Source organism: Etheostoma spectabile, chromosome 21, assembly GCF_008692095.1.
Source record: "Etheostoma spectabile isolate EspeVRDwgs_2016 chromosome 21, UIUC_Espe_1.0, whole genome shotgun sequence".
Taxonomy (NCBI): Eukaryota; Metazoa; Chordata; class Actinopteri; order Perciformes; family Percidae; genus Etheostoma; species Etheostoma spectabile.
Genome location: NC_045753.1, coordinates 22,585,459 through 22,599,820, shown reverse-complemented (window position 1 = coordinate 22,599,820; position 14,362 = coordinate 22,585,459). Strand labels below are relative to the sequence as shown.

At 40.7% G+C, this 14,362-nt stretch overlaps 2 protein-coding genes across 2 annotated transcripts in view; one reads left to right on the top strand and one right to left on the bottom strand.

Moving 5' to 3' along the window:
• The window catches only part of prkar1ab (protein kinase, cAMP-dependent, regulatory, type I, alpha (tissue specific extinguisher 1) b), a 10,770-nt gene extending 3,243 nt beyond the window's left edge, over positions 1-7,527 (top strand). The window contains exons 3-11 of the mRNA XM_032502817.1: positions 2,119-2,289; positions 2,404-2,495; positions 2,592-2,653; positions 2,744-2,790; positions 2,897-3,055; positions 3,200-3,260; positions 3,473-3,594; positions 4,343-4,424; positions 4,880-7,527. Of these exons, the coding sequence (XP_032358708.1) occupies positions 2,119-2,289; positions 2,404-2,495; positions 2,592-2,653; positions 2,744-2,790; positions 2,897-3,055; positions 3,200-3,260; positions 3,473-3,594; positions 4,343-4,424; positions 4,880-5,052 (969 nt within the window). The 3' untranslated portion in view covers positions 5,053-7,527. The remainder of the gene's footprint in view (positions 1-2,118; positions 2,290-2,403; positions 2,496-2,591; positions 2,654-2,743; positions 2,791-2,896; positions 3,056-3,199; positions 3,261-3,472; positions 3,595-4,342; positions 4,425-4,879) is intronic.
• Positions 7,528-9,602: 2,075 nt separating this feature from the next.
• The window catches only part of fam20a (FAM20A golgi associated secretory pathway pseudokinase), a 9,505-nt gene continuing 4,745 nt past the window's right edge, over positions 9,603-14,362 (bottom strand). The window contains exons 5-11 of the mRNA XM_032502160.1: positions 14,254-14,346; positions 12,409-12,524; positions 11,289-11,469; positions 10,561-10,670; positions 10,380-10,461; positions 10,231-10,290; positions 9,603-10,061 (exon numbers count right to left, since the gene is read on the bottom strand). Coding sequence (XP_032358051.1) covers positions 9,791-10,061; positions 10,231-10,290; positions 10,380-10,461; positions 10,561-10,670; positions 11,289-11,469; positions 12,409-12,524; positions 14,254-14,346 — 913 coding nt within the window. The 3' untranslated portion in view covers positions 9,603-9,790. The remainder of the gene's footprint in view (positions 10,062-10,230; positions 10,291-10,379; positions 10,462-10,560; positions 10,671-11,288; positions 11,470-12,408; positions 12,525-14,253; positions 14,347-14,362) is intronic.

Below are 14,362 nucleotides of genomic sequence, written 5' to 3'. Positions count from 1 at the left end.
GTATTCCACAAGTGCCCCTCGTTTAGAAGAAGTCGCCCAGCTAATCCTGCCTTGTACTGACCAAAGATGGAGAAACAGTTATCTAGCTGATGTTATCTTACCTAGCTATTGCACATCTACGACTCCCAACAAAGATAGTGAAGAAGTGAGATGTCTCACTCTGTTGCTAAACAGAGACCTAAACACACAGGGTGAAAACAGGATCTGCAGCAATGTGCAGTACAACATTATTATTTTTTATTTATTTTTTTACATAAAAGAAACCATGTAAACCTATTCTGGTATAACCTCAAAATACAAATATTGCTGCAAGCGGCGATTCACAGGTGTTTTTATATATATATATATATATATATATATATATATATATATATATATATATATATATATCTCCTGCAAGCTTTGTAACGATTGGACAAACTGTGCACTTTGTTTAAAATGCCTACAACTGATTTGTCAAAAACATTTATTTTCAACTCAGTGTGATCTGTAGCTCAGTCGAGCTCATGGCGATTTGATAAAAGCAAATGACCAACACAAAAACAATCGCTAATGAAGCTGCAAGCTGTGATTCCAAGCTCAAACCTTGATTTGGGTCATTCCACATCCAGTTATTGTGCATTTAAAGCGCCCCTTAGTGGTCAATTTGAATAAGACTTGCAGTGCATGTGTGAGGTCATTATGTAGACATTTCCTGGAAGTTTTGTGTTGATTGGACAAACATTTAGTCATTTATAGACTGATTTGCACTATGTCACCTGCAGTTTGTTTGCATTTGTAGCACCCCTTGGTGTTTAATTTGAATGAAACTTTAAGGGCGTGGTTCAGTTACTTATGAGAACATATCCGGAGAGATTTTTGATGATTGGACAATGAATATATGATTTACAGTAAAATGTGTGTAATACCTTCACTTATCTTGCCCTTGTAGTGCCCCTTAGTGGCGTATGTACATAAAACTGTCTGGATAGATCTAGGGCACTGATCTGAACATACCCTGTAATTTTTTGTGATGATTGGCCTTGCGGTTGCTAATTTTTGTCCATTTATGGCCAGAGCCACGCCCCTTTCAAAGTTCAGTTGAGATATGGACATGCTTTACACCACTTGTAATAAGCGTGATCCACTGGTGATTCATGAAGAAATTTGGTGGCAATTGGAGCTACGGTGTAGGAGGAGATCTACAAAATGTGTTTTTCAAAAAATTCAAAATGGCGGAAAAAGATTTTCAAAGTTTTTTACCGAATTTCAGATAATTTGACAAGTGGATGGAAACTTAGCTATTGAGATTAAAAATGTCTTTTTCAAGAGTGTCCTGGCCAAGCATACAATCACAAAATACACAAAAACAACAGAAACAACAAATCCCTCCCAGTCAACCACAATCCTAAACACATCAAGCAAAACATCTGCAGCCAGATGTGGCTGCCTCCAAGTCAGTCAACATCCTTTTAAAAGCGGCCAATGAGACGAGCTCATTAAGTTTCATGGATTTCTGTAACTTGTTCCATGTAGAGGGAGATCTCATTTCTAACCTGTGTAACAGACAGAAGGAAAAGATCCTGGAAGAGAAGATTATAAGCCCTGATAGTACTTACACTAATATAGGTCAGAAGGTAGGATGGAAGTAGACCTAAAATAGCCTTGTATTAGAAGATATGCCAGTGTTGAAGCCTCTGTTGATGGAGAAGGCCATCCAACACCTTCATACAGTTCCCAATGGTGAGTGAGAGCTTTAAAGCGCCTATATTATGCTCATTTTCAGGTTCAATCAATTCATAAATTAAATCAAAACACACAACTGCACACTGGAATTCCACATTACCACTACCATGACTTGTCTGCAAAAGTGTTTCTGAAACTACTGCTTGTCTGCTAGCTTAAAGGTTGAACGATACACTCCTAACTAGCTGCTAGCTGGCTTATTAATTCAAGGTAGGATTTATTTTAGAATTCTTTTATAGCTTATCATCCTCTTAATTACTGGATTTTTGTCTTGTAGCGTATTGTTATGATGTGTGTGTTACTTTGTGGGGCACTTTATTGCACAACTGAGATGAACCCCACCACACCATACCCAACCCCACCTTACCTCCCCTCCCCTCCCCTCCCTACCAGGAGGAGACCAAGCAGATTCAGAACCAGCAGAAGGCCAGCAGTTCCCGTTCAGACTCGCGCGATGAGGAGGTGTCTCCACCCATGAACCCTGTGGTAAAGGGCCGCCGGCGGAGAGGAGCCTTCAGCGCAGAGGTCTACACAGAGGAGGATGCCGCTTCATATGTCAGAAAGGTTAGCCACGCATGCGTGCAAGCAGCTCCGAAAGTGTAGCAACACGTAAATCTACATCGACAATCTGATCCTAACAGTGTTATGAAAGGTCACCTCTGTGTTGTTTTACCTTAGGTCATTCCAAAAGACTATAAGACGATGGCAGCCTTGGCCAAAGCTATTGAAAAGAACGTTCTCTTCTCACACCTGGACGACAACGAGAGGAGGTACCCGGCTTAAACAGTGCTTTTCTTTTCTTTTTTATAAATGAAGTTTTGATAACTCTGTTATGCTTATCAAATCACAAATCTGCTCCTTTCCAGTGACATATTTGATGCAATGTTTCCAGTCACCTACATCGCCGGGGAAACGGTTATTCTGCAGGGTAGGATGACGTCTTTTCAGTGATTAGTCGAACAAACTAAATCTTAGCATGTCTTTGTGCGATTCTAACGCTATTGTTGTACGCACCCAGGCACCGAAGGGGACAATTTCTATGTCATCGACCAAGGGGAGATGGATGTAAGTATCGGTTCCTCGTCATAATTAACTCCGAAAATGTTTGTTCCTTTTGTCACCGTTGCATTGTAATACCTCTTTTTTTGTTTCTACCCCGCTAATCTGCCAGGTGTATGTGAACAATGAATGGGTGACAAGCATCGGGGAGGGAGGCAGCTTTGGCGAGCTGGCCCTGATATACGGCACCCCGAGGGCGGCCACAGTTAGAGCCAAGACCAATGTCAAGCTGTGGGGCATCGACAGAGACAGCTACAGGAGAATACTCATGGTGAGGAGATGTGGCTCTGTAATGCAAAGAAAGACCACTGTTCATAAAGCTTGTGAATGAATGCCTGTAGGTGTGGCCTCACTCTTATTTTCATATTCTTCAACTACCCTAACTAACACGAAAACTGAATATCCTTCTCTTCAGGGAAGCACTTTGAGAAAGAGGAAGATGTATGAGGAGTTCCTCAGGAAAGTGTCCATTCTAGGTAGGTTCATTTTTCCAAATCCTCCTCATCTTCCCAAGACTTACAAATAGAAGATTAAGAGATTAAAATAACCCCAAAAGAGCATATAAAAATATCTCGTCTAAAATCAAAACCAATCACAGGTTTAGCCTTTCTACTGAGTGGTATTTTATTTTTTATTTTTTACAGGGTTGTCTGTCATTTTAGCTGACTCCTTTCTTCTGTGTTCTCAGAGTCTCTTGACAAATGGGAGCGCCTGACAGTCGCCGATGCCTTGGAGCCCGTCCAGTTTGAGGACGGACAAAAGATTGTTGTGCAGGGAGAGCCTGGCGATGAATTCTTCATCATCTTAGAGGTAAACACTTCATCACTGCCTTTCTCTCACATACACACACGCCTGCATAGACATATTTCACAATACCAGTACTCTACCTTTTGAGTTTAATCAGTTATTTAATTGACTGTTGGCGTGGTTACATCAAACAGTTTTGGGAGGCAGTTTGATTAGTGGCTGTAATTGATTAGTCGATCAACAGAAAATGAATCTGCCACCAATTCATATTGATTGTTGAAATGATAAAAAGCTAAAATGTGACAAATACTGCTTCCAGCTTCCTAACTATGATTTTTTTGTTTTTGTTTTGGTGAATTATTATGGGCAATTGTTTTCTACTGATTTTAAAATATGTAAACACAATATCTAACCGATTCATCAAGAATATAGATTTATAAACAAATGACTTGCATCAAAGTATTAGATATTCATCAAACCAAATGTATTGTCGTCACTTAATGGCACTAAAGTGATACAGTTGTGACTCAGCTTACAGCATTAGATTTTCCTTAATGACTTCTAATGTATTTTTACTTTAGTGTAAATACCTTTTCAGTGTTTTTTATGTCTTCATTTGTTTTATTGATTGATTGAACCTAAACAGAATTGACCATATGCTTCATTGTAACTAATGTATGATTCACAAAGATTTAGTGAATGAATGCAGGCTGTATTATGTATTCCTGTTGCTCACCATTAAGAAATTAAAAGTGTGTGTGTGTGTGTGTGTGTGTGTGTGTGTGTGTGTGTGTGTGTGCGCGCGTTTCAGGGTTCTGCAGCTGTGTTGCAGCGTCGCTCAGAGAACGAGGAGTTTGTGGAAGTGGGGAGGTTAGGACCCTCTGACTACTTTGGTAAGAACTAAATCCATCACAGCAGTGTTATGTCTTATCTTCTATTGTTCTGTGGTAGTGTTGTGATGTAAAATGAACTGTGGTACTAACACGCGACCAAAATGGCATTCTATGTCTGTTGTCAAAGGATTTATGTTTTGTTTCTTTAGATTTTAAAGTGTGGTTGTGTGATGTGTGTGTGTTGTGTGTGTGTGTGTGTGTGTGTGTGTGTGTGTGTGTGTGTGTGTGTGTGTGTGTGTGTGTGTGTGTGTGTGTGTGTGTGTGTGTGTGGTGTGTGTGTGTGTGTGTGTGTGTGTGTGTGTGTGTGTGTGTGTGTGTGTGGGTGTGTGTGTGTGTGGTGTGTGTGTGTGTTGTGTGTGTGTGTGTGTGTGTGTGTGTGGTGTGGTGTGTGTGTGTGTGTGTGTGTGTGTGTGTGTGTGTGTGTGTGTGTGTGTGTGTGTGTGTTTTCTCTCTAGGTGAGATTGCTCTGCTGATGAACCGTCCCCGCGCCGCCACTGTGGTCGCCCGCGGCCCCCTGAAGTGCGTCAAGCTGGACCGGCCTCGCTTCGAGCGCGTCCTGGGTCCCTGTTCAGACATTCTCAAACGTAACATCCAACAGTACAACAGCTTTGTCTCGCTGTCTGTCTGAAGGGGCGTCTCCCCCCCACCCACCTCCCTCCACCCTTTCCCTCTTTTCTCCTTTTAGACCCAGGGTCCACCAATGCAAATTGCTTCTTTTTTTTTGGTCACTTTCTTCTTCTTCTTCTTCTTCTTTCTGTTTGGCTTTTCTCCCCCTTCTATTGTTTTTTGATTTACACACGGAGATCGTTTTGTTGTTACCACCCCGTCACTGTGAGGTGACTTTCAGCCATTCACCAGCGCTCGTACCAGCTGCTGTACGCTACCTTGTAGGCACAGTTCCATCACACGTTACCTATGTTATAAATATATATAAATATATATATATGTATTTGCTGGTTACGCTTTCGTTTTAGACTTAAACACAAAGCAGGATTGTTAGGAGATCTGAAAGACATTAGGGTCTCAGACTGATGAGACAGGACAATCAAACTTTACATGGCGCTTCTGGTGAATTGGTTACAGATTTAGGTTGTAGACTGAAGTAAAGAGAGGACTACTTCTTCCTTGTTACAGAGTTTCCTTTTAGACGTCAGTAAGCTTGAGTAGATATACAGCGTAGAGCAGAAGCTAGAAACTGTAGAAGGCAGGAAGAAAATGATCGCATCGATGTTTCGTAGGTTTCAGCTACACAATGGTTGTGCTCCATTTGTTGTTTTTGGTTCCCTTTTTGATTGGCACGATGAGACAACGACGAGTCTGTTTTGCTAAGTTCGAGAGAGCTTGTACAACTTAAGGTTTTTATGTTATTGTGCAGCTACCAGGCTGTTGCCAAATGTTGATTATTGTCACACCGCAAAGATGCACAGCCGTGGAAACGCAGTGTGTGTGTGTTCTGTTCCCTGACTATTTGGATCTCCAAACAGGAAGTAGTTGTTACCCTTATCGTCCTCTTAATCGGTAGAACGGCCATACAAGAACTGCCTTGAAAAAAGAAAGGAGAAAAAAAAACAAGAGTATTAAGTGTATTTCAGTATTCAGTTTTTTTTTTTAATTTTTTTTTTTAGTGTATACCAAATAACTTGGTCACTCTTCTGCTATGGTTTGTAATCAAAATGTTATCATACATAGTATAGGTAAAGCGATCTGTTATATTATTATCATTGACTAAATGATAAACTTATGGTTTGGAGTGATGGCGATCTTAAAAAATTAATGTTTAACTGTCTTTTGTAAACACTTATTTTTCCATAAATTCTATTTTAGGTGTCCAGTGCCACAAAGTAAATAAATGCTTCTTCTTGTCAACGGACAAAAACAGTATGTAATCGTATTGTGTAAAACGTCATGGGTTAAAACTTTTTTCTTTTCTTTTTTTTTCTTTTTTTAAATAGATCAAATGGGCGATTCCAGGTTCATTGAAGTGAGGTCTTGAAAGAGAAAAAAAAAAAAAAAAAAAAAAAAAAAAGCTGGTTTATGGATTTCAGGACATCTAAAGTATTTATGTATCAAGCATCACAGGCGAGCTGACGGGCAGAGTGAGCAGATATTTATTTAAAACTAGTGTCATTGCTTATTGCCTGTTGAAAAGGTGGCTGTCTTTTCATCAGAGTAGCTTGTGATCTGTTCTCTATGCTTACTTGGCATGATGTTTTAGGCACCCAGTGATCCGGTATGAATGGAAGCGTGTATTTAAAAAAACAAAACAAAACAAAAAAAACAATGAAAGAAATTAAACCACCTGCAGCTGCGTGCAGAAGCAGGAACTTTGTCAAATATTTTGTTTGTTACTCCCTAGCTTAACTGCTTCATGACTATTTAGATGGCATAACATGTTTAAGTCTCTGTTTTTCTTTTTTCTCTTTTCAGATTTTGTTTTTAAAGGTCTTTACCAAAACACACAATTGTTGACTTCTGGATTATGGGCTTAACTCTTTATTCCTGCCTCACACGTCTGTTACCAGAAATGACATAGAACCAGTCATATGTTTCTGTTTTGTCTCATTCACTCATGTTTGTGTGTCCCCAAAAAAATTTGGATTTTGGTGCAGAGTGCTGCAGGGTAGTCAGGCTAATGAGAAGAGTTTCTTTTTTTTTTGTGTTAATGGACATGAGTACTATGTATTTTTCTTTCCAGTTAAATTGATCATCTCCATCTGATCCGTATCCCGATCCCCGGGAAATGACACCCGTTAGGGGCGTGGGCCGGGGTTCGGCTCACCTTTTTATCGAAATATTTGTTTTTGTGTAAATAGCCGCGTCATCGGTTTTTAGTCTAAAACAGTTTTTAGCCACACTGCAGTTGTCCCGGTTTGCCTTAGCTTACCTAACTTGGGCTTACGGTAGTAGTCAGTCACTCCTGCTAGCCCGACCTTCAGTGAGTTTGTTAGGCCTGCAGCGCAGAGCGAGCTGCAGGCGATCAGAGGACCATTCTTTTTCTATTCTACCCTGTATTCAGTTTGACCTCCTGTATGTGCAAAGATGTTTATCCTTTTGGTATAGATTGTTCCAGATGGCAGTTTAAGCAATAAAAAAGTAAAAATAATTCCGCTTTGTATCAGGTTTCTTCCTTTTTTTATTGTTGCACCTTTTGACTGTGTTACTGTAATTACCACGTAATGGTGGTTGCAGTTCAGGATGCGCCCAGTTAAGGGACACTTTACCCAAAAATATACATTTTTCCTCAATCTAGATCATTTTGGTGCGAGTGTCCCAGTGTTGGAGATATCGGCCATAGAGATGTCTGACTTTCTAATGGAACTAGATGGCGCTCGGCTTGTTGTGCTCAAAGTGCACACGCACAACTGGTCGGAGCGCTTTCATCTAGGAACCATGAGCAGGCCGAGTGCCGTGTTGTTTCATCATATTGTTAGAAGCCAATACCACCAGGGGGAGACATGGCACCGCTCAGTCCAGTAAAATCTTATAATTGATATTCAGTTCTTTATCAAAACCCATATAAAAAGTCTATTTTAATTTCTACACACATTTCAAGGTTAACCTTTCCTCTATTCTTATTTTGTGAACTCTGATTATATTCAAACATGCTTTGTTAATAATATCTCTGTTTTTCCGCTAAGAGGACTTTTATGACTAAGTCATTTTTCCATGCTGTGATGTTTTCAAATAATGAGCAAAAGTTCTAAACTACATTGACAATCTTACTTGGCTCTGGGGAACCTACCAACATTTGATGCTTTAAAATGGTTGCTATTAGTGGTTTGGAGAAGTTCAGTCTGTTCTTTCATTTCCTAATCGTCCATTCTTCATTTTTTTTCGACAGAGGTTTAAAATGTTTCTTCCTGCTGTTGCTGGGTTTTAGTAAAGATAAACTGTGGTGTGGAGGTGGAGAGCACATGGCGTGATCTCGCTGCTTATAAGCCTTTGTCAGGCTGATGTCTGACATCATTTGGCATCATTCCCCAACTCTAAAAGCTCCACCAAAAAAAAAATAGCTCTTGTTATTCATCTTAGTTTACATCACACAGACCTGGAACGTTTCAAGAACAATAACCAAGGCCCAAGCTGAAACATGTTCACAGATGAAAACACATTCACATATTTATCATATAAAATTGACTTACTTCAGAATTATTATTATTATTATGGTTGTATGATATAACCCATATTTGTCTCTTGCTTCAGGTTAGCTATTACTCTGTCTCCGCCTGGTTTAATTGACAGCGACGTGGTAGAGCTGTTTCAACAGACAGAAGGATTACGAGTCTGGAAAACAGGGTGGAGGAAACTAAACGGCTGTTTTAATAGGTAGCACTTTTCTCACACACATGCATCTGCACACACACACTTAGACATCTGTTACTTGCAGGTGATCATTTCTCCTCAATATAACTTTATTTTATAATTATAACATCACCTGGACACACACATCTCCTTTGCCATAATCACAATATTCCCCAGCATTCATTTGGTAAACAACTGATCCAGTGCATCACAGCTCTCTCTTGCTTATGAATATTATCTCCATTGCTGATTTTCATGTGTATGACAGTGAGAGAGCACCTAGAGCTTCATGTAACTAACAAATCGTGATACTTGGTTTGTCTTTGAAAGGTCTTAACTCTTGTACATTTGGGTCAAATTGACCCAGTTCAGTATACATTTTTTCTACCTGAAAATCAATGGCCTTATTTTCTGTGATAAAGATGTATTCCTGACTCAATTCAGAAAATTATTCTGGATATGCCCACTTAGGTTTTTTCCACAGTGGATTTTTAACATGAATTATAACCTTATGACAAAAAGGTTCTAGTAGAGACTGATTGCGTTCCCCAAACATATTATCTCAATTGTTTGAAATTGAGATAAAGACCATATTTGTTAATAGATTGTGAAGTACATTTTTATTTCAGAATTATTTTCTTTTAACCCTAAATAAGTCACGGGTCATTTTGACCCGAGGGATACGAGAGGGTCCCAAAAGGGAAGACAACACGAGGGTTAATGTAAATGTGTCAACTCCAAATCTACCTCATGGTGTATGTGGACATGGAAAGTGAAATCCCTGTCATAAAAGGCACCCTTGGGGGAATTTATGACACAGGAGAGAAACAAAAAGATGTGTGGTAGGAATGCGAGGCCTGCGGTGATTTGCGGTTGTTTTTGCCCTCCACGCTGAGATTCCTTTCTTTCTGACACGCTCTGAAGATTTCACAGCGTCTTCCATTTTATGGCTTGTTCCTTAAAACCATCTGAGCCTGGTTTGCTCGCTGCACTTTATCTTGAAGGCTTCCGGGGTGCAAAGAGCAGCTACGAAGTGTATCGACGACCCCCTTTTTCGCCCTGTGCTACCTGACCCTTTCCACCGCTGTGGCGGTCTCGGGTCTCGCTGTGGATTTGATAAAGTCCCTCGTGATCACCTCGTCCTCGCCCAGCCTGCGGATACAGCGCTGGACCGCTCGCAGGACCTTCTGTAACCTGCGGTCCAGTGCCAAGAGGTGTGGCTCCGACAGGACGGGCTGTAAAGGGTCTCCCTCCAGGGACTCCCTCATCACGTGGCTGAGCCTGAACTCCGGCTTGGCCAGGAGCTGGAGTCGCAGCAGTGTGGAGCTCTTTATCCTGCAAAGGAGAGAAGAAGAATTCATTTTTACAGAACTCTGAGACATTAGACCTCCCTTATTTACATTCGACATGAACACGTTATGGATAAAGTGCTCGTTTATATGAATTTTTAATTTGGAATCCACAAACCATCTGTTTCCACTGCCCTCTACCACAGTCCACTTACATGCAGCACTGAGACAGCGGAGCCAGGATGGACATCTCATCCTGAGAGTGCTTCCCGAACCTGAGCACAAGATGTGATGAGGAAATGAAACCACAACGGATAATTTCACACTCATGTAACGCTCTGGGACTTTTTTGTTGTTGTCTCACCCTCTGGCATTGTCCAAATGAAGAAGGAACCCTTCGTCCCCAAATTTAGTAAAAATCTCGTAGTGGTGCCTGTCCATGTTGCCTGTAACATAGGGACAAACACTTTGTAGAAAGATTGTTTTCTGATGGGAAAAGTCAAAGTGCTTATGTGAAGAGAAGATGATGAAGTGGTCTAAAGTACTTGTAAGGAAGTCGAAGATGGACATGTCTATGATGTTGAGGAGCCGGTTGCCTGAGTTGTAGGGATACAGCTGCTTTATGTTGTCACAGTAGAAGGGATTCACTTCCCACCTTTTAAAAAATAAAAAAAATAAAAAAATAAAAAAGACATAAATGACACCAGTTTTGATCCACTAACTGTTCACTGCATTTGGATGTGATGTTTTGACAAGACTGTGGAACAAATTTGAGAAAACAGTTTGTAAAATGACTCCTCGGTTATTTAAGATTTTGAGACATTATTATAATGATGTTCATACAATAATGAAACCCGCTGAGCACGTTTTATGGAACAAAACAGAAAGAGGCTGCTGTTTGTCTGGTGCAAACTGACTTCATAGGGTACAGAAATAGTGGATGGTGTAATAAAGAAAAGACAAGGGTGAAATTAAACAAAGCACTCTTCCACATCTGTTACCCCTAATTAGAAAAGCCTTTGACCGTAGAGATAAACATCCGATATAATTCTGCATCAACGGGATTTACGAGAAATCTGGTCTTTTATTTTATTTCAAAAGCACTATAATTTACAATCTGACTGGAGGCCACCAACTGTCTCAGCCACAGTAGTCAGTAAAAGACAGTAAAGGTTACCTTTAACCAAACCATTTGGCCGAGACGTTTCCAACAGCATCCTGGCTACAGACGGTGTATTTAGATTTTAAGAGGTCAAATGCGACTGTTCCTTACTCTTCTCGTCCAGTGAAGCTGTAGGAGCGTATCCATGGGTTGGGGATGGAGATGCGGGGCGCGATGCTGAGGCTGGGCAAGTAGGCAGACAGGGAGCCCTCCAGCAGGTCGGGGCCCCCGCACACCGCATATTCAGTTTTACACACGTAGAGACACTTGGCGAAGAAACACGTGTTGTTCGCTGATGGGAAGCAGAGCGAAATGATGGAATTTATAAAAAAAAAACAACTATAATACATATTCACCCGTGCCAGGAAATGGGGTTTATACCATTTATAATTGTATGGCGTAAAAATGTTAAATATAACAAGGGACAGAAAATTGGAAAGTGGTACAAAATATCCACTTAGAGCAGCTTCATCGTACAAATATAACTTCAAAACTTCTCAAAGTACCTCAAGCTACAGGAAACATGAAGCAAATGGTTTGACTGATTGAGTGTTTTGTTGTGTTTTGGTGCACAGGCTGTGCCCCTAGTGTTTGTTTGACACGGATCAAGGAGAGATGCTTACAATTTGAAAAAAATGAAATTGCGCTGAAACCATGCAGGAATTCATAGTGCACCTTTAAAAAAAAAAAAAAAAAAAAATCTGCCTACCAGCAACTCTTAAAGCTGTAGTGCGTAGCTTCTGCCGCCCCCCCTGAGAAAACTGTCGGTGCAGCCACATGATACAAGCCTTCTGTGAACACACACTACCCCCACCCCCTCCCCCATGCGGTTGCTTGTAGCAGAAGAGGACACGGTGGGTACGGTCCCTGTATAGTTCAATTGGTAGAGCGGGCGTCCATATCTAGATGTTTACTCCTTGACGCAGCGGGCCAGGGTTCGACTCCGACCTGCGGCCCTTTGCTGCATGTCATACCCCCTCTCTCTCCCATTTCATTTCTACTGCTGTCCCATCAAACTAATTTGCCCAAAAAATAATCTTTAAAAAAAACATGATGGACTATGGTGGTAATTATCTTCACTTGAGTCGTGTTTCCCTCGCTTGATGCTAAGCTAAGCTAACTGCACGCTTACTGGCTGTACCTGTTACATGACTGTGGTATTAATCTCCTCATCTTACTTTTGGCAAAAACGTCAAACTATTTCTCTAAAAGAAATCTGCTGGTTCTTTACCTGGTGAGGTGAAGAAGACGGCTCGTAGGTCTTCGTTGTGCGTGACTTGGAGGACTTCTCCTGTGACGTTCACCAGCCTGCCAACCACAGGCGGGACCCTCCGGAAGTCCAGGATTCTAAAAAAAACAAATGTATAAGATGTAATGATGTCGATGAGAACAATCCAGTAGAAACCTTTTGTTGTGTGAGGAAAAGTTTTTAGTTCACGCAATTCATGCTTATATAGTTTTTATGTAAATGTAATGAGAACCCTGTCAAGATGATGGTATCCTTATCTCTGTCTCCTCTAGGACTGGGTATAGGGCCGGGTAAATTCTGATTCCACCAATTCCGTGATTGATTTGTATCAATGAACAAACCATTCAAGCAGTCTTAATGCTGTTTAATTTAGCTGGCTGTGTTCATACACACTATCAAGAACTTATACCTCCCCCACGGGGTCATATTTCACTCATGTCTTGCACAACAGTAATCAAACAACAATGAATTCTCGGATCGTCCATATTCCCCAACTGCTGACTGCTCTGATAAGGCCAACGCAGACACAACAGAGAGAAAGAGAGCACACCGGCATAAACAAGAGAGAGCAGAGAAACGATCTGTCGGTTTGTGTTTGATGACATAAACAGTTTGAGATTCTTACATTTTAAAGACTGATACTTTAAATAAGAGCAGATATACAGTTGAATAATAATTGTAGTGATAGTTGTTGACGTGGCACTCTTGTTGTTTACTGTCTTGTGTGGTGAAACGATGACTTATCATTGTGCGTGGCTTCTTAATAATACTGTCTAGCTCAGATGACAGTGTGTCAGAGTGAATAACCTCACCTCAGCTAATGTGCAATTACACAAAGGTGTGTGTGTGCGTGTGCGTGTGCGTGTGCGCGGTTTGTACAATCAGCTAGTTTGGAAATCCTGGGCAAACATGTTGCAATCTTTGCTTTGGGTGGAAAGTTTAGTTTTAATTTAATGTAACTACTTGTTAGAAACCTTTTAGGATTACATTATTGCATTCTGTTTCTACTATATTTCTACAAGAATGTTTCCTCTGCTTCTTTAAGATGACAATCTAATTTCATCAGTGCTCTTTTGAGACAAAATAATGCTAGCGTCAGCATGCTAACATGCTCACAGTGACATGCTGTTGCGAAGCAGGTATAAAGTTGATCATGTTCTAACATTGGCTTATTAGCCCTGAACGCGCAGTAAAGCTGAGGCTGATGGGAATATCAATAGCTTTGCAGATATTTGACCACTGAACAAATTAAACACCTAATGATGGCGCTAGTTGAAAAGTCAGTGAATCACTATAGTCGGCAGGATTCGTCCTCCGGGGACCATAAATGTCTGTACAAAATGCCATGGCAATCCATCCAATAACGGTCGAGATATTTCAGTCGACATTTATAACCCTGCAGCCATGCTGCTAGGCTGACAACAAAATGTTGATGTATGACTAAGCATTTATGAATGTGCTTCTCAACTGGTCATCATTTAAAATATAGGCATGGTACACTGCTGTCCACAGCACTGGAAGCCATTAATAACTCAATTTTACTTGCTTTTTTACTTCCCGTTTTCAGATTTACATTTGCATCACGTATTGTGCATTTAAAATAAAAGACCCAAAGAAAAACATTTGTTGCACTTCCGAATGCACCATAACTGGGGCCAATAAAATGACAGATGTGGAACAAAAACTAAAATTACCCTCGAGCACCACTGCGGCATAAATTCACCAGAGAGACCACTTAAAATACACAGAGTGTAACCGAGATGGTAGTAAGACAGGAAAAACAATTAAGTAATAATGAGCATTATGGGTGGAGACGAGGGTGTGCACCTGTCCAGGTGAAAGGCAGCAATCTCTGCATTGTGTCTCTGGAAATCAACAAAGTAGAAGAAGTCTTCTGGGGTCTCCTCATCCCTCTGCTGCCTGACACACACACACA